Here is a 25,076-nt window from a genome sequence, read left to right as displayed (position 1 = left end):
GTTTATTTTAGTATGATTCTTGATGTGCAACTATGAATCAGTCTTAATGGAAAATATCTGCCTTGCAAAGTGTTTCCTGTGTCTGTTGAATAGCTGTACCAGGCTCAGCACTGTGACTTGGTTGTCTGTGACTTGCTATTTGGAAGGAGATTTTGCCCTTCCTGGATTATTATTCATATAAAAGCCTGGGTTTTAAAGCTTCATCTGACATTAACTTGGGAGTATCATTGTGGTTCAGTAGCACTTTATTCTCTTTAGTCATTTCAATAAGCAGCTAATCTGAATTTGCACTGTTGAGTTCTGAGCTGAAAATACAGATGTGGGAAATCATGAAAGGTGCTCTGTAGTTCCAACTCTTTGTAAATTCTGCAAGTGTCAAATGTGCTGCAACTTCATGAGTACGCCATGAGATTATTTTTTTTAGCTATCTAAGAGACCACCACCACTGAATGTCCATAACCATGCCTGGCAGGTTCATGAGTTTATGATGGATAGCAACTATCCTATTACCCTGGAGGTGTCTTATCCTGTGTTCAGATCCCATCATGTAGTTTTCTGTGACCTGGGATCTAGCACTTTGGTTGTATGCATTTGATTGAGTACGATGTTTTTACTGCTGCTTTTGGAGCTTCTTGTCTTATGTGTTGCTACCTTATGGATTCCTGCCTCTGTCAGCAGAAGTCTGAGAATGGCAATTGTATCAAAAGAACAACTTAATTATGAGTCTCATAGAGATCCTTTCTCTTTTAGAAGAGGGGCAATGAGGAAAAGCAGGTTTGAGAGACTGAAATAGAGCCTTTTATTACAGCACGTTAGAAACCTTGTTTTAGAAGAGAAAAATATAATTGATCTTTCAAAATCAATTCTGTGAATGAGTCCAATCTGGAAAATTGTGGTGGCTCTTGCAAGTTTGCATCCAGTTCTAGGGGGCTCTAGTCTGCAGTGGTGTTCTATGAGGAGGCAGGAACACACTTTTGTGTTTCAGGCATTCCGCTGTTTGCTATGACGCTTGAAAGTACAGGGTTTCCGTGTGTAAAGGGCTTAACTGCTGAGCTATCAGAGGAGTTTTATCTTTGTTTTGTTATATGATCAGCTTCATAGGATGAGGGATCTGCTGCATTGTACACTCCTGCCTGTGCAGAGGGGGTTTGAGTGTTGTGTTGGGGTTTTTTTGCTTTTGGAGAGGGGCTAGTTTTATTTCCCTGTTAATGTGCATTAGGTATAGCTTATTCTAGGAGTAGAACAAATGGACTTTGGCATGTTCTGGCATGAGTGTTCTTCTGTTCCTTCTTTCCCACAGACTTCAGCATTGGCATTTATTTATATTTTTTCTTGATTTGTTTGGAAGCAGAAAGCTGCAGGAAATACCATGTAAATACCCCGTCTATGCTTTGAGCCTCCCATGTCACAGTTTGAGCTGATTTGAGCCAGTTTGGTAATGCTAGTGGAAAACGGTCTTTGGAATGTGTAGTGTATGTTTAGTTCCTTAAATTCAGCTTCTGTGCACTGATCTACGAAGTCTGTGAATGGAATTTAAAGACAAACAGATTATTCAGCAAGTACAGACACCTTGTAAATTGTTTTTGGTTTGTTTTTTGGTTTTGTTTTTTTCAGCAAAAGCAGCCTGCAAGTCCTCTCAAATCAATATTGAATTATGAAATCATAGCAGAACAGGCATGGGGCTGTTGGATTAAGAGCCAGCACAAACCTATTATTCGAAGACTGTTGTTAATATAGATGTGCTCAAACCTAACCAGTGCTGTCATTAGATGTAGGACCATCACCTGTGCCTGTAGAAGAATTCTTGCTTAAATGCAGCTTTGATTATGTAAAGTTAAATTATTGGTGGTTAGAATTGTGGGTTTATTTTAAGAACTCCAGGATAACTTTGAACCAATGGAATTAATAAGTACGAGATGACTCGATTGGAGAATTCTAATGTTCCTGTCATGTCATTACAGCATGCTTGGAAACATTTTAGTCTTAGCCTTGAAGTAAGTATTTTCGTGATGGTGCTGTTGTGAATGAGGACAACAGCACTCATGCTTTGATGTTAAGATGGGTTGTTAGCTTCAGTTCTTGAAAAGTGACAGTTGTCATAACATAGACTAGAGGAACATTGTAAGATGGAGGCTTGAGGCTCTCTTGCTTCTCACTTGACATCCAGGAAGGGATGAAGGCAAGCTTTTTCTGTGAATACATGCTCCAGTTCCATTAGGTTTCAGCATTTAAACATGCATATCCTTTGTTTGAGACCTTGTTGCCCAGAAAGTCAAGACTTGGTGTATCAGACTTGGGCCTTTGAGTACGCCTTGTCTACATCTCTTTGTGGACTACTCACAGGAGATGCAAGATGTTTTCTGTTGGTACAGTGCTGCCTGATGCCTCTCAGAAGTATGTACCATTAGGCCTCAAGTTCTGCAGGTCTTAGTTAATAATTCCTTTTTGATACATGGGTCAAAAGCAAAAGAATCCTTTCCTCACTCCCACACAGATTTTACTATTGCCTCGTAACTGTTATATTGCTGCCTGTGGTAAGGTGAGTTAAAGTTGTTAAAATCCTACTGAGTTTATTGAAGGGTTACATCTGTCAGCAAACTAATGCTGCTTATGTGCTATGTCAAACCACTCCCTTTTAGTAGCAGCAGCACTTGTTTAGGCTTGAAAACACACACAGAAGGAGCAATGTCTTGTAGTGTAACCTACAGCACTGGGATTATTGGTAGAAGCATCCATGTGAATTGTTCAGGTCCTGCGGTTGAGGGGACTACTTTTCAGCCTGGTTTTGTAAAGGGATTTACTTTATCATTTTACCTAGTCATTGTGGAAACCCTGGAATTCAGTTGGTTTTGTTTTGGTTTGGTTTTCTTTCTCTCTAATTAATAGAAATAATGGAATGCAAGAAAAATATAATTTGATTATTCTAGAGTGTGTACATGCTTAGGAATTTTCAAGTGATTTATAGGTATTTGCTTTTGCCATAGTTCCCAGTCATTCATTCTGTTATTTAATGTATTCTCCATCTCTAGATACCTGCTCGAACAAGACTTTCCAGGCATGCGGATTGGTCCAGAGCCTACTACAGATTCTTTTATTGCTGTGATGTATGGAGATTCAGAAGGAAATGTTCCTGGAAATGCCCTAGTTGTTGATCCTAAGAAGCCATTCCGCAAACTCAGCCGCTTTGGAAATGCTTTCCTGAACAGGTGAGATCTGTTTGCTTGCTGTCTTTTAATTTGTGTATGCCTTCTGGATAAGTACACATTCAAGCTGTTAAGTGTTTAATTTTGACTAGCTGGTCTTCAAGCAGTCCCATAGACCAGGATGGTAGCATTAGCTTCTGGGTGGCTGCTGTGTATTCGCAAAACAGGGAGGACTTGTTTAGGGGCTGTGGATATTGCCATAGGTAACTTAAGTAGCAGGCTAAATATTTCCAGTTAAAAGTTATTAATAACTTTGCTCATATTGTGTGAGCAATCGCCTTGTTTTCTTCCTGTATTTGATGGTAACTTGACATGGAGGCCTAGCTTTTTAAGCCGGCTAATCTAAATTGGTTCTCCTTTAACAATAAACTTTCCTGTTTGGCTGATAAATGCTGGCATACGTGTTAAAAGTTCGTCATGTACGGTCTTATCTCTTGCTGTGCTTATTCACAAGAGAAAGTTTATAGCTGCTTATAGTTGGCTTAGCTATCACTTTGCAGAGTGGTAAGAATATGTGCTATGGGAAGCTGCAGCCAACTCCCATTAAAAATAATAATTTTGTGGTCCAAGACCCCCTTCTGTAAGATTGTTGGATAAGTCCTGTCCTCCAGATCACTGTTCTGTTTCTCCCTTTCCCCACCATTGTGCTTTATATGAAAAATTAATGTAATTATACTGTAAATAGTAAGTTGCACAATAGTCAAATATTTGCACAGAACATCTAATAATGCTATGTGTTGGTTTGGATGAACGGTATACACATAATTTTTTGGCTAAATCGTCTATACAGCTAGTTGTGTCAGGTTCTGAATCCTATGCAAGACATTATTTGCTAGCTAAAAAGATGTACATTCAAAGTAACTGACTAAATTATTCCAGTTCTTTTGGTGGCTGTGATACTGTTATACTACTGTGGGCAACCTTATCTTCTCCAATAGTCATATTTGCTCCTCAGCTTTGCAGTGGAGATCTATGTGCTTACATGGCCTTAGTATCACCCTCAGTCTGCCACTCTGATCATATTGCTGATTTCAAGAGTTGGCAATTCCTTTCTTTTTCCTTCTTCACCTAGTTGAAAATGTCTTAGCCTTCAGTTCAGTATCTTTGAATAACTTCTCCCTGTTCTTACCTGCAATCATAATTTTACTTTTCCTTCTCTCACTTGCCATTGCTGACAATCATTTATACCCAATATTACATTTCTCACTACAGTCTTAATAGATTCTTCTCTACACACCCCACTTACCCCCACTTTTGGTTTTTAAAACTATTTCCCAATCCTAGTGTTTTGCTTTATAGAAGAACTGAAGGCTATGGACACTTAGGCTGCGAAGTTAAGTGCCTTTCTTATCTGAATGTAACATGAAAGGAAACAGTGACTGAGGTAATGGAGAAACTAAAACCAAACAGGAACACAGTAGCACAATCAAGGCTGGTACTTACTAATTAGCTGCATTAATTCATTGATATTACCTCTTTTTTCCATGACCCCTTCTTATTTCCCCCTGTGTCTCACTGCTTGTGATAGAGGTCTCCATAAGGCTTCTAAATGGAGGAATTTGTTTCTTTATTTCTCCTGGGTACTTCTAAAGAAAGCTGTGGGTGAAGGTGATGGAGGCAGGACGTAGTGTGCCCTTGGGTGCAGGTTGAAGTAAGTGAGAAAAGAATATTGCAGCATGCCAGATGTTCAGGAAGTAAATGGCTGCTGCTGAGAAGAAGTGCACGGTCCTGTGCTATTCTAATGGGTATCTGAATGGACACAAAAAGGAGTGTAAGTAATGTAACTTCTTTTTGCAAGGATAGTCTAATACTGCTAGTTTTCCTTAACAATAGTTTTATAATACAACAGTGTCAAAGATCTAATGTGTCATAAGCAGTTACAGTCATCTCATTCACACAACTATGTAATGCATTTTTTTATGAATGCCTGTTTTCATTAGGTAGAGAGTACGTAGTTTGCTTTTTATGATGCAGCACTTAACATACAGGTCATGTAAGAAGCAATGATTCAGAGACAAGTTTCGGTGTTGGAAAGACATATTCAAATACAAATAGCATTACAGTTTTAAGTTGTCTGAAATATGAATTTGATGTAAGAATTTTAACCCATTTGTTTTCTTTAGATTATGGCTATATTCTAAAAGTCAGACAATTAATTCCAAGTTTATCTTTTTGTTTCATATCCTTTTCCTATATACTTTATTTCTCCTCTTGCCACTAATGACTGCTGTGAAGACTGCAGTGTCCTTACATCTGAAACCTGTTGTCCTCTGTTTTCTTGCACAGCCTTTTCCAGCTGCCCCATTCTGGGTAATGCCTATGTCAAAATACTGCTGCATTGTTCAGCTGAAATAATAGTGCTCATCTTCCCATAAGAAAGGTCTAGAAACATCTCAGTGATACTAAACAAGCTTTCTAAAGTTGAAATAAAGTGGTTAAATATTTATATATATGAAAATTCAGTCTTCACACTTTGAAATTTATGAAAACTACTTCATATTGTGCATATTAGTGATGTATTTTTTTTGTCACGGTTGATACAGTGAAATGTATTCTCTCTGTGGCTTATGCATATCCACTATGTTTCCACAAAATGTGTTTGCTATAACAAGTGTCTCCTTTAGGTTTAGGAAAGTTAAAAAAGAAGTTGTTTTATTGCATAATACCTCACTGCTCATTCAAAAGCATCGCTTAAATTAGTAGAAAATTAGCCTTAGTGGAAGAGTTTGCTTCAGATATATAGTATGTTCTATACCTGGTAGTTCACTAAAAAGAAACAAAATCAAACCCAAACCAGAAACAAAACCAAAAAGGCTAGTGCTGTTTACATACCCTAAGGTTTTATCAGGCCGAGATGGCTGTTGTTTCCTTACTCCCTCTTGAATTTCAGGGAGAGGTATAGCTGATGCTGCTGTTTCTGTTGTACCCAAGAAGGGATGCTGTGTGCTTTTGTTACAGACTTGTGACTACAAGGTCACCCAAAAAACAAGGTGAATCGAGGTGTAAGGATGTTTCTTTTTCTTCCTGATTTCCTTTAAATTATCTGCATTGTGACCTATCCAACAATAGCTTCCAAACTGATGTCTCTTACATTTTGTACCTCATACTTGCAAGAATTCTGCCTAACTCACATTATCTTTGGTCTTAAAGTTCTTGCTTGACCTTGGCACAGTTAAGGTTTGCTGTCTGTGATACCACTGAGGCAGTGTGCTTTCTAAAGCGATGGGTTAATGCATGGCTTCTTACAGCCTGCGCCTGCAACTTGATCCTGTGCTGGGCTGCCTCTGGGCAGCTTCACAGGAGGAGGGTAGGTTATGTTGTGTGCTTGTTAGTACAGTCTTCAGCTGCTGCCCGATAAGAAGATTAAACTCTTATGCAAATCTCTTAAAGGCAGTTTATGATGAAGGGAGGTGAAATTCTTCAATCATCAACTACGCCAGAAGCATCACAGTAGTTTGCGTTTAACACACACAATGTTCTGCATGACTCTTGGAGGCCTTGTGAATTATTTATTTTTCATAATACCACCATTGAATTTGTCTCCAAAGAGGCAGGAGGTTATTGTTTATAGAGCATGCTGTATGTAATTTGAACTCTGGTTCTGGCAATGTGAAAGCTTTGGCTAGGGTTGTGGGAGAAACAGCGTTTTCAGTCCTCCACAGGCTCCACCTAGGGAAAGGTGGTGGGTTAAGAGATGGACCATTCAAACACTGCCAGAGCAGGTGAGAGGGTGACTTGCCAGTCACTGAAATATAAACATATTCATAAAGTCAGAAAATGGTTTTGATTGGAAGGGACCTTAAAGATTGCCTGGTTCCAATCCCCTTGCCCGTATTGTCAGTAAGGCTTTTCTGCCTACTTCCTTTTTCTTTTAAATCTCTTTGAATTTGGGCAAAAGTTGGAGTAGATGAGGAATTCTTTCTTGTGTGTAGTAATTTTGGTCACAGCAAAATGTTTGTTTTATGGAGTCTTTTTATTAATGTTGTATATATGGCCAATGTCATCAGCTCTTGCAAAATTTGGAATTCTGTCAGCACTCAGACATAGTTTTTACAAGGTTTTCCTGTGTTTTCTCTTTTATGAGAAGTTCTCTGTTTACATTTTGTTTTCTTACACATGTACAGCTGCCAGACATAGGGGTTCATTAGGACTTCAGAAGTTATTATTTTTTAAATATCACTTGAATCTTTCTAAAAGCAGATGCATAAAGGGGAGCTCTCAAGGGACAATCTATCCCCAAGCTCCATCTGTTGTTAATATCTACTTCTTTCCTCCCCTTCTCCTTTCTTGCAGGTTCATGTGTTCTCAGTTACCTAACCAGGTACTGAAGAGCATCAGTATCATCGACAGTCCTGGCATTCTTTCTGGAGAGAAGCAGCGCATCAGCAGAGGTGAGTTGCAGGGATTGAAAATAACACTGGACAAGTCATCATCCTCATCTGCTGAGGACCTGTTTTAGTGGTATTGAGTGGTGGTGTGTCCCAAACTATCTTACTACAGCGCCTATTAAACCCAAGTTTAAGGCTGGATGTAGGGTTTGGAACTTTTCCGCTTGGAAACTGGAGGGGTTGGGATTTCTATCATCCTGCTGCTATGGCTGCAAGTGGCTGTGGTCTGTTGACTGATTAGTGCTTTGACACTCTGAGAAAAAGCCTTATTTCCATCATTTTAATTGCTTTCCACAAAGTAATAATAGACTCATATATACTATGGAAGTTCATGAATGTAGAATTCCACAAAGTAATAATAGACTCATATATACTGTGGAAGTTTATGAACGTAGAGTTCATGAGTCATGAATGTTTCATAATACCTATAGCTCTTCAAGCTGGTTATGTTTAGTAACTGAGGGGGTTGGGCTATAGATAAGGTGCTTTTATTGTAGGCACAGTTGCTAGTGTTGCTTCTTAAGGTTGCTCAGCCATACTGTAATACAATTTTCAGTTGGACGCATTAAGGTAGCAGCAAGAAGAGGGAATGAGCATATTTTTAATAAAAATTCTGTAAAGAACTGAACCCTATTTTTAACATGCTGTTTAAAAAATCATCCTGTCTCTGAGAAACTCCTAAAACAAAAACACATAATGTAAATAACTTTCTTCCTTGTTTCCTTCAGCTGCATGGAAGTGCATGTCAGCTTTCTGTGGAGTTGTAAATGACAGTGATCCAGTGTGTGGCTTATGCTGCCCTCCATTTTCAGACCTTTGCTTAAGAAATGGAAACTTGTGTGTTTCATGTCTGTGGGAAGGGAAAATAATCAGTTCTTTAACATATCACACCTGTGATTTTTTTGAGGCAATCCTGGAATAAGTACAATATATAGAAGCTATGCAACCATATACATACAAGCTATGCAACCATAGTCTTGTCTTTCCATTACACTGACAGAGTAAGATACTAAATCCTTAGGACTCCAATCTAAACTATTCTTGCTTAGTAAATCAGTCTACTAGATGTTTCTGGATTCTTTGTTCAGTGACAGAATGTAAGGGTTTTGTCGTCTTTATTATTCATAAAGCATTAATCTTGGGGAGAGAGCTGTGTTTTCCTATGTGTGATATATTGGTGAATTAGTAGAGATGAACAGCATGAGTGGCCTATATCTGAGCAAACAAAGGCTTAAATACTATGAACTCAGATAAATAAAACGAATACTGCATTTTGGCACTTTTTTTTCTAGGTGGAAATAACCAAGTATATAACTAAAGATCTTTAATCCTGAAAAATCTTCTCATAAGATGTCCACAAAATGTTTAAGTCTCTGTTTACACAGAAAGTCTGGTAAAATCAAAGATGGTCTTAAGTTTCCTACTTGTGCTTGTCTGTTGTGGATTCTAGCTCCCTTTTTAATTCCAACAAGAAAAATTAGGCACATCTTTCTCCCTCTCTGCTTGTTAAATCAAGGAAAAATGATGCTTGGCAGCATTCAAGTACCTGTTGCCACTTTCATAGCAGTATGGAAGTGAATAAGCAGAAAACTAGAACATTGTATTAATACGCCACTGGAAAAGTGACCAGTTGCGTGACAAAACTGAACACAATTAGGGATTGCTGTGTATGTCCCCGACTGCATGTGTGGGACAGAGTTGTGTTTCACTCCAGCTTGTTTCACTGGTAGTTGCTTAAAGGACCATGGCTCTTCACTGCCATCTAGAATTGCTCTTTAAGCTTTACTAAACATATGACTCTTGTTCCTTTATTGTTCTGAAACTCTGTTTCTTGACTGTGTGTGCCTTATCAAGTGTTTTTGTGGCCTAGCTGGCCTGCCCTTTGGTATGTCAGACTTTCACCTAAGTTGACAGTGCTCAGCAATAACCTCAAACTCTTACCTGTTTCACAGGCTTTAACTTGACTAGATTTCATGATCATTTAAGTGTGCTAAGGGTTGTCTTGAATATGTAACTTCGCACAGTTCTTTTATTGCAAGTGTGGTTTAGCTTTTACCAGTGTGGCTGGACCATAAATAAGGTTTTGGGGGGTTAGCTTTAGAGCACGGTTCTCTGTTCCCCACGTTTGCAAGGCAACTGCTGCCAAGGTTTAAAGCTTCATATACTTAGACATCAGCATACATGGAGTATATAGACTTACTGCATGCAGATATTGCATGCTTATATGATTAGGCAATACTGTGCTCGCCCATGTCTGAAATACTGCATAGTCAGATGAATTTCCTGTATATGATTTTTGGACTACTTACGCAGTTTCCAGGTGGTTTTGTGGAATACACACTCAACTCATCCTGTGGTGCTGCATGCAGCAAGGCCTGTTTAACCTGCTTCCTGAAGGAGTCAGGCTGACTTCAACATATTTATGCTGCAAGTCTAATTTAGCGTGTTTTGAAGTTTGAGTTGCTTAGATTACACTTGAAACGACTGTGTGCAAATGTAAGCAGGATTCTACAAGATATTTTATGCTGCCCCTAAATGTGCCTCTGTCACAGAAGGTTCTGTTTGTGCACCTTGAGGCCAACAAAGCTTTTTTTCCTACAAGAATGTGTGTTGTTACCCCTTAAATTCACTGGCTGCTTCTCAGTGGTAAAGGTTGCAGCTGGGATGCTTCATTATGGGAACTGCCGTTTCATTTCACTAAGAAGGTGATTACAGACTTAAACACAGAAAATGTGCTTGCCAGGAAAGCTCTAAATTTAAAGGGTGATTCTTAAGAATTTTTTTCAGAATTGTGCTGATTCACAATCTTGTGCTTCAAAATCTTATGCTTCAATTTTTTTCTTTTTAAGCTTTTAATTTCTTTCTATTTCTCTCTTGTGGTTTTGTTTGTGTTTTGGTTGATTTTGTTTGGTTTTTTTCCTTATTAATCTTGCTGCTGTTTTCTAAATAATATATACAAGATTAGATTTTTTTGTTTTTGTCATGAAATATGGCATTTAGTAACACCTTAGATTAAGTGTTTCTATTCTGCACATTATTGGTGTCTGTTCATATCTGAGGCTTTAAATTACCTTTCTAGAAGTTTAGTTTGTTTCTAACATTGCTGAGCAGCAACTTTTCTTACTGGTGATGTTTTAATATGTTTGATGGAAGAATAATATCACAGAACCTCAGTGTAAAACCTTCACTCTTCGCTGTCAGTGTTTTTTTCACCATCTTGTGAGCCTCCTGAGACCAAGAAAGGAATCAAATGTTAACTTTCAGTTTTTAAAAGCAGGAAAACAGTAAAGGGATGATGTGAAAATGCAGGATATGCGCTATTTCCCAGCATGTTTTATTTATAACTCTGGAAAGCATCCAGGCCATGGATGAAGGAGCTGATCGCTTTCTGAAGGGTCAAAAATATACACAGGGTGCAACATTCAACACTGTGTCTCTTGGCACACCTTTCCCGCTTCTGTTGTTGTCAGGAGGATGTGCCAGAAGCTTCCTGCCTGTCAGTTCAGGGGCTGCGTAAGTGGCTGCAGGAGATTGTGCAGACCTGTGCCAGCATTGTCCGCAGCCAGACAATGCTCATCCCAGTGAATGTCACCCGTGATGCTACAGAAGCATCATGGGTGACGTTCACAAAGCCCATGTCAGGCAGAAATGTGCGTATTATCTGTAAGATTTAGAAGGAACAATGAGTGTAAAGAGAGAAGGAGAAGAAACATCTAGCAGGGTGTAGGGAGGAACTGCTTTTAGAAAGGGAGGAGGAGTCTGGTTCATGATTGAGTGACATGAAGGCAAGGGTTTCAAATAGTATGAGGAAAGAGCTCAGAGGAACATGGAGGGTATTGGTTAGCTTGCATTTTTAGAACTGGAATTACTTAAACACAAATAATCTTCTCAGTTCAAGCTGGCTTGTGAAAATGCAGTTATGGATTAAGTAAGGTGATGGGATATAGCTGCAGCATTGTGTCAGGCTTTCCCTTGCATTGAGACACTGTACATTCTCCTTAGGATTAATCCACCAACACAAGTGCAGTAAGAGTGCTACCCAGGAGTGCTGGATTGAGACAGGCTTTCATTAACATACCTGGAATCTTCCACCCTGGACAGCAAAAGTGCATCTTCCTGTGTGGGACTGAGTTATGTTTGAAAGACTGGGAAATCTAGGTGCTAACCTGTGACAAAGCATTAGAAGAACAGCAGTTTGGGCATGGGGGAAAGGCTGCGTTTGTCCACATGTAAATTGTGTGTTGTAGTCTTGGTTGTGTGGTACTTAAGCAGAAACAGCAGGTGAGATCACTGCAGTATTCTGCCCGCCTGTGGTTCATCTGGTAACTGGGTATTGTTTAGAGACTGGGGCCTCCTGATGACTGCACTCATCTGAGAGCTGCCTCTCTTCTGCTGTGCCAGTAGTGCTGGCCCCAGGGGTGGAAGAACTGGACACTGCTTGTCTGTGCTCAGACAGGATGGGTGGAGCCCGTCGAGCTTCCCTAATTGTTTACTGAATTGCAGAAGCTTTTGGAAATGGTATATGGGCAAGTCAGAAATCATTTACGTTGGACCCCCAAGGGAAACCTACCATTTGTTTAAATCTTTATTGCTAACTGGTGCAGAAAATTGGCCCACACTCATCCTGCACAGTTGTACACCTCTACCTGTCACATGCCGGTGGCTGTCATGCACAGGGCTGGTACTTTGCCCTGTGCTGGTGACACAGGAGAGCTCATGATCGTTCCTCTTATCAGTGTTTCCAGGGCTGGTAACCACGTGCAGTTTCTCTCCAGTATTTTCGTCTCTTCCACATTGTTTCATTTTATTCTCCTCTGTGGTTTCTGCTCAGGCTGTTATTGATGCCCAACAGTTGTGCCTGTGTCAGAGGCACCAGCTCACTCCCCCTCTGCAGCTTGGGACAAGCTCAACAGCTCTGCAGTGCTGCTTGTGGATTGCTGCTTTCCTCTGTCCTTTAGCTGTGTACGAGGGTGACTTGAGACTTTCTGGTATGCTTCTGCAAGTCAGTGTTGTACCTGGTGTGACATAGATCCTCAGGCTGGATATAATTGCTGTGACATCAGCCATTGGGAGAAAACCTTTGAAGAAACAGCCATGTTTCTCAGCAAGAGGCTGAGAAATATCAACACCAGTTTTTTTTTGTCAAGTTTTCCAAACTATATCAGTGTTGACCTAGTACTGCTCAACTTTGAAAGCCCCACACACATGTACTGTATGTGACAGGATCCTAAATGCATTGTGTCTCAGTCCTGAAATATTTAACCATATATCACTTCTCTGTAGTTTAGATATACTCTAATGTGTAACTACTGAATCTGTATATAAAATGGGTTCACTTCTAATGACATTTTCATTAAAATGAATAGATGTTTTTCTTTTTTTTAATAAGGTCTTTTTCTTACCCATTTTCAACAAGTGGACTTCTCTTTCTCAAAGCAAATGCTTCATTAATATTTAATTCACATTTTAAATAAGTTTATTGCTAGTTAACATACACTTGCTGACTGTACAATTGGTTTTTTACAGTTCAAAATCCATCAAACATGGTGGGAGTTTATATTTATTTAACCAGCCTTATAAGTCACATTCTCGCCTATCAATTTGTGGAAAACTTAACAGGATTAAACTTGCTTCATTTTGCAACTTTATGTATTTTATTTCAAGCATATTTTCTTCTATGTGAGTGAAATCAGAACAGGTTATTGCACAGCTCAGATTTGTGCACTGTTGCAAATATATTGTGATATACAAATGACATTCAAGATATCACTTCTCCCTTTCCTGCTGTTTTTATGAAGATAAATTATTCACACTGCTTTTGATTAGACTGTTAGTATAAAGTAAGAAGAGTTCTCTTCCAGCTTTTTGTGCAGCTTTCTTCCATGCTCCATGTTGCCTTCACCCCTTCAGGAACTGGTCACAAGGAAGAATGTGTTAAAGCATCAGAGCAGCATTATCTGGAAAGGGGCCAGATTTTGCATTCCTTACAAAGTAATCCTTTTAATGGGAAAGATTATGTTGGCTTTGTTTTTTTTTTTTTTTTTTTTTTTTGTATAGACAGTTAATGAGTCCGACCTGCATCCTTTTGGATCGTAATAGTACCTTTTTAACATAGCCCTCTCCTGTTGGTTTGACATTTTTGTGCTGGATTTTTAGTGAAGTTTTACGATATCTTTGTTTTGGGGGGAGGAGAGGCAGGGAACACAAGTAACTAGGGACATTTTCTTTCTTTTAACTAGAATTTCTAGATTTCATTTAATATTCTATTTGTAATTTTTAAACAAGAGATTGAAGCCTGTGTTCTTTTCTTTATTGCTAAACATCCCCAAGTATGCTCCATGATGAATCTGGAGTTCACCATTTTTTCCTATTACTTTTGGGTAAGTCTGCGTTTCTTGCTGTTGGCCCTAGCCAGTTCTACTGGAAAGCAAAGGAAGCTGAAATGCTTCTGGGATCCCTGATAAAGGCCAACAGCCTGAAGGTGTGATGACTGAATTGTTTTAAGAAAAGCTAAGCAACTTTACAGTGTCCCTGTATATATACTTTTACGTATGCTCTTTAAAAGATGCTAGGGAGAATGAGGAGAGGTGAAGTCTTCTGCTTGTATCTGGACCAGGTATGTAAGTGTTGAATAATTGGCTCATGTATGAGTAGTCTAAGCGGGTTTTCTTGGCTGGGAGATTGGAGACTTAAAGGCTTATCTTGCACAGCTGGGACATGACCCAAGACACCCTGGGGGGGCTTGCTGGTGATAACTGAACTTTCTTTGCTGTTAGCATTTGAGTATATTCTCCTGGGAGGAAACCCATTAATTCTGTTTGGGTTACTTTACATCAGTCCTTGCATTTTGGCTGCGCCCTCTTTTACCTCTGGTTTGTTTCCAAGAGCAATAGGAGGGGTGGAATGTTGGCTCTGAGTTCATACCTTGCTGTTCCTTACTCAAACAAGCTGAGTCACATCATGCCAAGCCCAATGCCACATCACTTGTGGTGACTCTCTGCAGATTAGATGTGTCACTTCTGAATAAGCAGCTCCTGAATACTGTTTGTTGTGTGGATTAGACACCAGCTGCACTTATAAAAGCATTCAGACAAGTGCTAAGAATAGGCTTTTCTTCAGAACATCAAGAAGTTTCAGATGATCAGAATGGTCACTGCTCATGCTCTGTAATCTGTCACATCTCCAAAGCCATCAGCGACACAGGCACATTACTTGTAAATTTTATCTCTGGGTCTGCTGTGGCAGAAATAACAGCAAGTGTTGCAATGCAAGAAGGGGAGAGTTTGGAAGTGGTTTTAAAATCCAAATATTTTCAGATACTGACTTACTCTGGAGTGCTGCACCTGCACTGTTTTCCTTGTTAGTACAGATAGGCAGTGCTACCAAAGTGGCCAGTATTAACAGCAATGAAGAGAGCTTCTGATAAAAGCCCCACAGACCTGCTTGGCTTGGGTGCTGTGCTGAAGCCAGTGCTCCTGGGAAGAAGCAAACGTGTGAGATGGTAACTCACAGCAGCACAGAAGATAGTGACATAAGAGATGGATGGTAAGGTTGAGGGAAGGGCGTTGTCCACAGATGCTCTCCTCCAGGTGGTCCATCTCTTCTTTTTCCCCCATGTGATGGTGTGATCCCCTTCTTCTCTATCCCTAGCCCTACATTCTCCAAGACTTGCTTTTCTGAATAGCAAGGACTGTAATAGTGTATTCTTCCTTCAGGCTACGACTTCTGCCAAGTCCTCCAGTGGTTTGCCGAGAGGGTCGATCGCATCATTCTCCTTTTTGATGCCCATAAGCTGGACATATCCGATGAGTTTTCAGAGGCTATTAAGTCATTCAGGGGCCAGGATGACAAGATTCGAGTGGTGCTTAATAAGGCTGACCAAGTGGACACACAGCAGCTGATGAGGGTCTATGGTGCACTCATGTGGTCCTTGGGCAAGGTGATCAACACTCCAGAGGTGCTGCGAGTCTACATTGGCTCCTTCTGGTCCAATCCTCTCCGAAACACAGAGAATCGAAGACTCTTTGAAGCTGAGGCACAGGATCTCTTCAAGGATATCCAGGGTCTCCCGCAGAAGGCTGCTGTGCGCAAACTCAATGATCTCATTAAGAGGGCAAGACTTGCAAAGGTAAGAAAAGATAAAAAGCCCTAAATTAATTGAATGAGGAGTCTCTTCTGTCCCTTTCAGTGTGTCCTTTCTCACCCTTCCCAGTCTTTCTCTACCTATAAACTGTGTGTTTTCAGCAAGTGGAAGAGGTAGCCACTTGGGATATAGAAACAAGTAGGAGGATATCAAGACTTATATTGGGATGTCTCCCTAACTTTAGAGAAGGGATTTGATTATTTTGGGCCATTAAAGCTATGTTTTTCTTGGTAGGGGACTGCTATTTATTTTTTAATTATTTTTTTTAATATTATGCAGTGAGATAATCTTAATTTTTGGAGACAAACCACTTCGTTTTTAGCAATAGCTGGTAATGTAGAGAACACTGTTTTAAAAAGAGAGAGAGAAAAGGGAGGCAAAAACCCACAACCAAAACTATTCACATGCAACCTTCCATGTGCTTTTTTTGTTTATTAATGCCTTAATGCATACTGTCAATCAGCTGCTGAGGAAAACACTTTGATTAAACACATGTTATGTTATACCCTAGAATACAAGACTGATTAAAAGCCTCACTCTTGGTGAAGCACAGATACTGATTAATTGGAGAAGTGCTTGTGCATTAGCTTGAAACTCTTGAGCCTCTGAGATCATATGTTCTTCATTCCCTGTCAGAGATACTTGGTGATGGAGACTTTTTGTCATCATATCCAGGAAAACCCATCTCTCTTTATCCAGGAATCTGAGTTCTGTGCCCCACTGTAGGTAGCCCCTGTCACCATTCTGCCTGTTTTCAGCTCTGGAGGAGTACGTGCCTTGTGTGCAAATTACAGTCACTACCTGGTATGCACGGGCAAGCTGTGTGTGACAACACTTGTCTACAGCTGGTTGTTTTGGTTTGGGTTTTTTTTTTTTATAGATCTCTAGTTATCTTTGATGAATGCGTGGATGTAACATTAATGCTTTGTGAATTAGCACTAAGTTTTAAATACCTATTTGTAAAACCTTCTGGTTGTATTTTACATTAACCTTCAGAATCCCTGCTTAACAGTGCTAACTTCATCTGTCCTTTCTTCTCACAACCTGACGAGAATAAGCCTTGGTTGCAGTCTGAAATATTTCTTAACCTCTTTCTCTGATTCTGCAGTTTCTTTCATTGTAGCACGGCAACTGCTGTTAGAATAATAGTTAAAAGCACTGCCAAGCTTCTTGTTGTTTTGAAAAGCTCAAAAATGAAATGGAAATTGATGATTCAAGAATTACAATTTGTCATTTGGAAAACTGGAACAGAAGGAAAACTAACCTCAGAAATACTTAGGGAGAAAGCTGGCAGTACTAGAAAGAAGTACTAATTTCCTATGCAGTTATCAAAGAGAATGTAATTTGAGTCAAAGTTGTCTTGGAACATACTTTCATGTGGACTTCTATGGAAAAATAAAGAGGACTTGCACTTACACTGGTATAAGAATAGTTGTCTGGTGGCATATACCCACTTCTTATGTTGGCTTAATTAACTCTCTGAATGTAATGGTATGCTCAAAGGTGGTCTGGGTTTGGGGTTTTTTGTGGCCTGAGCTTTAGGGCATGCTCCTAAAGGCAGCTCCTTCCTTGAAAATTCCATTTCAAATTCTGTTCCTGATGATATTTTGTGACAAGTTGCTATGATCTCAATCAATTTTGTGGATGTTGTTGGCAGCTTTTTGCTTTCAATTGTTACAATCATTTTTGAGGTGGAAAAGTGTCAGATGGATCATCTTTAGGTGTTTCTTTGTAATGTAAAATAAAAATGGATAAAGGTGAATACAAAATACACAGTTCATAGGACATGCTGACTAGACAGCTATGGAAGGGGAATACACTGTTTATCTGCAGGAAAGCAGCAATGTCATCTTCCCAGTGTTGGCTTTCTGTCTTCCAAATGGAACTTCAAGTACAGGCACTCATAAATCACTTTTTACAGCATTGTATCAGGGTTTTTTTCCTCCTATTTCTATGCTGCTCTGTTCTTAATCTTTTCTAAAACATATTCAGTAACCAAAAAACCAAACACAAGCTCTTAACTTGCTGTCAAATTTGGGCTTTTTTTCTTAAGTCCTGTGACTCACTGTCCCATTTTGAAGACGGGAACTGTCCTTATCTACAAGAAACACATGTGTATTCTGGCAGACCTTAGACCACTTAGCATACACATGTGAAACTCTTAGTGCTTGTGAACTATATATATATAGTTCTGTTTTTTCTAGAAGTATTTTTTAAACATATGATCCATAAAATTACTTAGTTATTTATAAACTCTCTTAGAAAGATATTTGCTGAATCAGTTCTTGTCATTCTGAAGAAATACTCGTATCTACCCTATTAGAAAATTTCATGGGTTTATGCAGAAACCCCGCTTCTTCATGCTGTTTATTTTTTATCCTCGGTAAGAATTTAAATTTATCTGCAATTAAAATGCATGCACTCTTTTCAGACATGAGGAAGTGATGTTGTGTGAAAGTTGTGGTCTTAAGACATGCAAATAAAAACAGGTTACACCATTTTTTCTTTGAAAACAGAGATTTTTTTTTTTTTTTCTCCAGTTTCCAGTAAGCCTCCTAAATAAGCAAGGAAAAGAATGGGAGAGCACTACCCCTGTACAGATTATGTAAGATTTGTACAGAATACTTTAAGGCACATTCTGTAATGATTTGATAGGTATTAAGTATTATACTTCCACCACATGTATGTAATCACTTTTTTTTCTACTGATGCTTTTTTGTGGTAGTCTGTCTTCCCCTGGTCTTCAACGTTTCAGCCTTTTACTGCTCAGCACTTCAGTAGACATTCTTATTTTCTAATGTATTCAGTGTGAAAATTCTAAGTAACTTCTGTTTTGGGAACAGCTCCATCAGACCCGAGTTTCATAACGATTTGTCTTGTGGAGGTCATTTCACTTCAGTGGTCCTGGCCAAGTTAGAACGTAGGAAAGCAGTTGATGACATTAAGTTGTGATAGGTGTGCATTGCTGATAAAATCAGGCTGCCATGGCACTTCCCTCTTGTGCACAGAATATCAGTGTCCGCACAATGAACTGGATAAGTGAATTCGCCTCAGTTAAGAAGTGCAACCACTCTGTCTGTCCCAGACCAGATCACTCACTGTGTGGCCAAGCAGATCCTTTTGGTGGTGAAAGGTGGTGGGGAGGGTGGTGAAGGGGAAGAGATTAATGGTTCAGGGTAAGGGTAGAAGGAGTGTGCTTGGGCAAGATGGATGTCTTGATGGCAGCGCTGGGCTAACTTGGTCACGGCGGATAGGAAACTCTTAAGAGCTCTGCAAGTATCTATGTGTTTTAGAGCTTGTCATCCTAAATTAATGTCTTTATATGCTCAAAAGGCTCTGCTTTTCTCCCCAAGGCTTCACAGGGCAGCCATGGCATGCTGTTTTACAGTATACTGACTGCTCTGTCATCCTCTGGTGGATGCATATATAAAGACTATAGGTACTCTATTCTCTGGGAATAAATAGGTAGGAATGCAGTGTCACTCAATTAGATAGCCGTTGATTTAGCATGCTTGGATTACCTGAGGCATTATCCCATTGCTTCCCACAATAATTGGTGAAGCAAATGGAGTTATGAATCTCTGCCACTGAGACAGATGGACAAGTATGGCTGGTGCTCTGTATGATCCGTGCATGTCATGTCAGAATGTGGTTTTGGGGCCTTGTTTTTTCTCTCACAGTTGGTACTGATGGAATGCTGGACCATGCTTCTCCTTAAACTGCAAATGTGCATCTATTCCTTTTCAATGTGTTTGCTTTCTCTCTGCAAAAGGAATGCTGAAAGCAGCAAAAGCTAGTTGGTAACTGTTCTTGTAATTGTGAAGTTCCAGACACAGTCGTTAATAATACCTTGTCCTTGAGCTGGCTTGTGGGAACTTTCTTTTTATGACCTGGGTTAAGAACATTAATGTTAAGTGTAGATAAACAGTAGTCTTGATTTCAGTTTTGCTGCTTCTTAGGTTCATGCTTATATCATCAGCTATCTGAAAAAAGAAATGCCCTCTGTATTCGGAAAAGAGAACAAGAAGAAGGAACTGATCAGCAGATTACCAGAGATCTACACCCAGCTGCAAAGGGAATACCATATCTCAGCAGGAGACTTCCCTGAAGTGAAGAAAATGCAGGTAAGATTATAGATTAGAGTTTCACTGAAACAATACTAGCTTTCTGCCAGGATTGCCAAATTGCAAAAGGTAGGACATAGTATCTCAGCATTATATAGTTTAGGGTCTTCAGCAATAGAGCAGCTGAAGTGATAATCAATCATGTGTCAGTTGTGGGGTTAGCATGACTCAGAAGCAGTGTAGAAACAAAAAACCCTGATCACTTGCTTAGTGTACATTCACTGATATAGGACTTTAGCAATTGCCATAAGAATAAAGCCCTCGGTCCTTTTAGTAAATACTTGATCTCTCATGGCAAGTAGTACTAAAGGTTTTGTGCAAATAAAATGGCAGTGGACGCTGCCATTATGGCAGTTATGGGTTAAGCTGGTTCTTATTTTATATCCTAAATGTGGGTATTTATATCGCTTCTGTTATGCTATCATGTATTTGTGTAGGCGAGGATATCCTTAGTCACATACTACACATTTTACCCTACTCTGCTCTTGCTCTTACTGGTACTATTTGCTAGTGAGTAACAAACACAATGTGTTATCTGAAAAGTACAACTTGCAACCTATCTCTTCTGAAAATGGTGTCTTTCAGTTTTATCCTGTCCTTTTCAGCTTGTATTCTACGGAGAGAGAGAAAAATATTCTCAATTTATACTCTTATTGTTACTTTTGCCTCTTGTTCCTCTTTTAAACTGTATACAATCTTAATACCAATGTCCTGTCACTTTCTCACCTTTCTATTTCTGTCCTCTGATTTGAGGTGAGTTGTTTAGAGGGTACCCTAGGGAAGAAAAGCTAATGTGTTAGCAATGGTTTTCATTTTATTCCACAAGCCTCAGTTTGCAACTTTTGGATCTCAGATCATAGGCTTCTTAAATGTCCTTTGAATTAGAAGGTAATTCAGCTTAGAAGCTGAATGAGTGCGATGGAGCGTGTTTTCCAGATTGACACTTGGATATCATTTTGACAACTTATGTGATATACTGCTAATCATAAAGAGTGAAGACTGGCTGATAATCCAGTCTTACAGGGATGCACAAGTGGGGTTTTTTATGAACTAAAGTAACTTGGGAATCAGTTATTAGCATAAGACAGTAAATTACAGATGAAGCACAAGAACTACTTCAGCTAGGTTTTCATAGGCAGGTCGTTCAAGGGTTTCATGAGTTAAGCTTTTTAAGGGTGTTCTGTGGAAAAAGTTGGTTCTTTCTTCCCTTGCCACTTCTGTTGGTGATGCAAAATGAGAGGTGATCACTTGTCAGTTTGAATACTGAAACAGAATTTGAACAGAACTTTATCAAACTAATAGTGCGTGTCACTAAGTCTCAGCAGCAGATGGCAGCAAATGTATACATGAGAGTCACTTCTGTAATGAGGAGCAGAACTGTGAGAAAATAAAACTGTGCCAAAACAGACAGCAGGTTTGACCTTTGCTTTCTAAGATTTATTTCGTATCATAAATTTAAACTGAAACTGATCAGCCATAAATCACAAGATTTTGTATAAATGTCACTTGAACAGAGTGACGATTGTTTGAACCTGTAAGAAATCCAAAGTTCTGTGTGCATGAGCAAGCCACTTGCCTGTGCTTCAGGTGTCTTTGGTTCACATCATTATAGTTCTGTTACCTGTGGGAGCAGCTCCCTGAGGTGGTAGATGGTATTAAAGCAGTTTAACACCATTTTGAGAGGTTTGAGGGTTTGGGCAGGTGTGCATGTGTTTGGGGTTTTTGTTTCCACTGTAACTCTCTTCCTGATCAGGATTTTGCATGTAGAAATCATTTAATAATTGCCTAAAGCATTTTTAATTTTCTAGTGCTCAGCTGTAAAACAAGCTTGGGCTTGTGTTGGAATAGCACATATCACCTAAACATCTCACTGAGGTTACTAGAGTTATGTACAAGATGAAAACTTGGCAGGGACCATATGACTTCATGGGTTCTGGCAGCACTTCTGTGAAAACACTGCTGATGTTATCCCAACTCAGTTTTTCTTTATTGGTAAAGGACACTTCATGACCTAACCACAAACAAGAAGTTTAATCTATAAAATCAGATCAGTCCTCTAAACTTTTACATTTATTTTTAACTTCAAACATTGCATAAGTGCAAGCAGGACTGAGGATGTACTTGCACGTTTTCTTTGATATTTGGAAGAAAATCACCAAATGGAAAGTTGTTCAGTAACATTTATCAACTGCCATGATTTTATACATTGCCACTTTGCAAATTGTTTTGTAAATGTAATTTAATAGACAAGCCCATACACTGTTGCAAAATTGTCTTAATGTGTTTGAATATATTGAGTGTATGGTACATACGTGTCAGCTTTGCTTCGAGAACTTCAAGAGGAGTTTCAGTTATGGAAACTGCTTCAAAAGATAACAGATTATTTTAATCTTAAGCCCATTCTTTAGCCTCTTCAATGTATTGGAAATGTTTCTAACTGCTGTCACTGAAACCTTTGTCATTTACAGGAGTTGCTGGAGAATTATGACTTCACTAAGTTTCATTCTTTGAAGCCAAAGCTAATTGAAGCTGTGGATAACATGCTAGCCAACAAAATTGCCTCCCTGATGAACCTGATCAGACAAGAAGAGAGCAATATGCCCACAGAGATTGTACATGGTGGAGCATTCGATGGCACCATGGCAGGACCTTTTGGCCACGGATATGGAGAAGGTGCTAAGGAAGGAGCTGATGAAGAGGAATGGGTTGTTGCCAAAGATAAACCTGCTTATGATGAGATTTTCTACACTCTGTCACCAATCAATGGCAAAATATCGGGGATTAGTGCGAAGAAGGAGATGGTGACTTCAAAACTACCCAACAGTGTCTTGGGGAAGATCTGGAAACTTGCAGACTGTGATGGTGATGGCATGTTGGATGATGAGGAGTTTGCATTAGCAAAACATCTCATCAAGATTAAACTGGATGGATATGAACTGCCCGGCACGCTACCTTCCCACCTGGTGCCACCATCTCACAGGAAGCCTTTCCAGACAGCAGAGTGAAAAATACAAGGAGAAGAAAGAAGAGGGGTTTGGAAGTCTTTCAACATACATGTTGAAATTATGCTTAGATCGTTAAACCTCACAGCACATTTCACACAAGTTACTGAAATTAGAAGCACGGTAGCAGGAAAAACATTCACGTAGCTGTCCCTGCTGACCTTCACTCAGACATGCTTATCACAAGTGCCTTGTATAGATCTGTTGTAAGGTGAAAATGTTTTTTGTAGTCCTGCTTCCATGTCTTGCTGCCTCTACAACCATAAAGCAGAAAAGACCATGTATAAAAATCACTGACTGTCACCAAATCTAAATACTTACCAACCACATGTTTCTCCAAACTATTTTAAAGTAGCACAAGGAAGCTCTAAATATTAAATTCACCTGCCTATGCAAGGAGCATTCTCTATGATAAAAGAGACTTCAGGCATGGAGTGAACGTCAGCATCTCTATAGTTTAAGAAAAGGCTGATAATAAAAGGAAATTTTATTTTTGTTCTTTTTCTTATTTAATAGGGGGTTAGAAAAAGAGAAAAGTAAGAGTCTTTTAAATGCTCAGGATAAGAGCAAACATGTTTTAAAACTTTACTGATTATAGCTAGAACTGCAAAATGTTAAAAATTATTCTTTCAAGCTGTCATCATTGTGTCTTGTTATCTGAAGAACTGCTGCTTTGGTTTTATACAGCACTATATACTCAGTGTTACGATTAGAACTGAATCTCCTTTGTTCCTTGGATTTGGAGTTTCTGTTGAAGTTTCAGTTTAGCTGCTCTTCAGTTTAGCTCAGCTGCAATAAATTCCTGAATTGTTCCAAGTGACAACAGAATGTTTTCATAAGCTAAAAGAAAATACCATGTTTCCATTGGAAATCAAGACTCACTTTGTTCAGAAAAGGTGCATTGCTCCAAGTCAGCCTCATCAAAACACATCACATTGTCTTGGGAATTTTTCACTGGTATTTAATTTCTATTTCCAGGTAATTATACAGTTATCTATATTTTTTAATATATTATATTTTTAAGAAAAGTTTTTAACACTTTCTTTTGCCAATGTGTAGCTGACAACTACAAAAGAGAGATTTGATTCCTATGATGGCAGATCTGAAAGACGGGGAAGCTAACAGGTATCCTTGCATTGACTGTAATAAATGATAGACTGGTCCCTCCAGATGTTACTCCTTTATCAAAAACAATCTGTGAAAGGAATGGATGCTTAATAAACATAGTCTTTCTAACAATACAATCCAAGATCAGCTTCTTACTGATTTTTATCAGTACCTTAAAAGAACACAAATATTTGGCCCTGTGAACTTGGGTCATTCAGGGAGGGCCAGTTCTCCTCTAAAATCAGACTTGGCAGTCATTTTTGCTTTAAGCATATGAGCAGGAATTGACTTATATTCCATTTGTTGTATGAAATACCCTACACATCAAAGGTACTGTAGTTTTGAGCACTTTTTGTTTGACAGCAAGCAAGTGGTAGCAGTAGTGCCTTCTGAGACAGAGCAAGCCAAAAAGTATGTTAGCATCCTTGCAGTAGGGGTGAGGAGGGATGTAGTTTGGGTATTGTCTTCCAAGTGAGATTTTAGTTAAACTTACATGTTCAGATTTGTAGGTGACCTAAGAAGAGAAAGCTTCATTCTTCAAATTGTACATTTGTAGGTTGTCAGTCAGGTTGAAGAGGTAAGATCTTTCTGGACCTCTTATCTTTTTGCATCTATTCTATTCTGATGTGAAATTACTATGAACTTAGCCAGGGCTCTACTATGGGAAAACAGTGAAGCTATTTTAAGTAATGACAGAAGAACACCTTTACCTTACCAGGCTTCCGGGCCCATATCAAGGATATCCTGGCATGGTTAAAGCTGTTCTTGAGGATTTGCTTGCTTTTTTTTTAATTCCTGTTTTTTTTTCTCTCATCATTCAAGCATACCAGCTTTATTTATGTTAGACCTAAATTAGAAGCCATATTAGCCTTAGTGCATCTCTGTGCACTTTAGTAGAGCTGTGAAACTTGACCAGAAGTCTAGCTGTGTGACTGTGCATCTGCAGAGTAACTGATTTTCTATGTAATTTATTTTTCATTGAACAAAAAGTAGTCTATAAACACTGCAGGAACTGTAAAACAGGCTGCAGAAGTAGTAATGTGTGCTTGTTTGAGATTAGTGTCTGCAGTCAGTAACAAATTCACATACTGAAGACCAACCTGACTAGG

The 25,076-nt window shown here is 39.1% G+C and overlaps 1 protein-coding gene across 1 annotated transcript; it reads left to right on the top strand.

Annotated features, from left to right (window-relative positions):
- Nucleotides 1–3,029: 3,029 nt before the first annotated feature.
- EHD4 (EH-domain containing 4) lies at nucleotides 3,030–22,863 on the top strand (the record flags this gene model as incomplete). Its single annotated transcript, XM_010018564.1, has 5 exons — nucleotides 3,030–3,206; nucleotides 7,497–7,594; nucleotides 15,307–15,719; nucleotides 19,694–19,858; nucleotides 22,327–22,863. Coding segments are annotated over 5 exons (1,390 nt in total), but the record flags the coding sequence as incomplete, so codon positions are not given.
- Nucleotides 22,864–25,076: the final 2,213 nt, after the last annotated feature.

Source organism: Nestor notabilis, unplaced genomic scaffold (genome assembly GCF_000696875.1).
Source record: "Nestor notabilis isolate BGI_N333 unplaced genomic scaffold, ASM69687v1 scaffold2680, whole genome shotgun sequence".
NCBI classification, from domain to species: domain Eukaryota; kingdom Metazoa; phylum Chordata; class Aves; order Psittaciformes; family Psittacidae; genus Nestor; species Nestor notabilis.
Note: the sequence above shows the minus strand (reverse complement) of the source record. Positions and strands in the feature narration are given on the sequence as shown.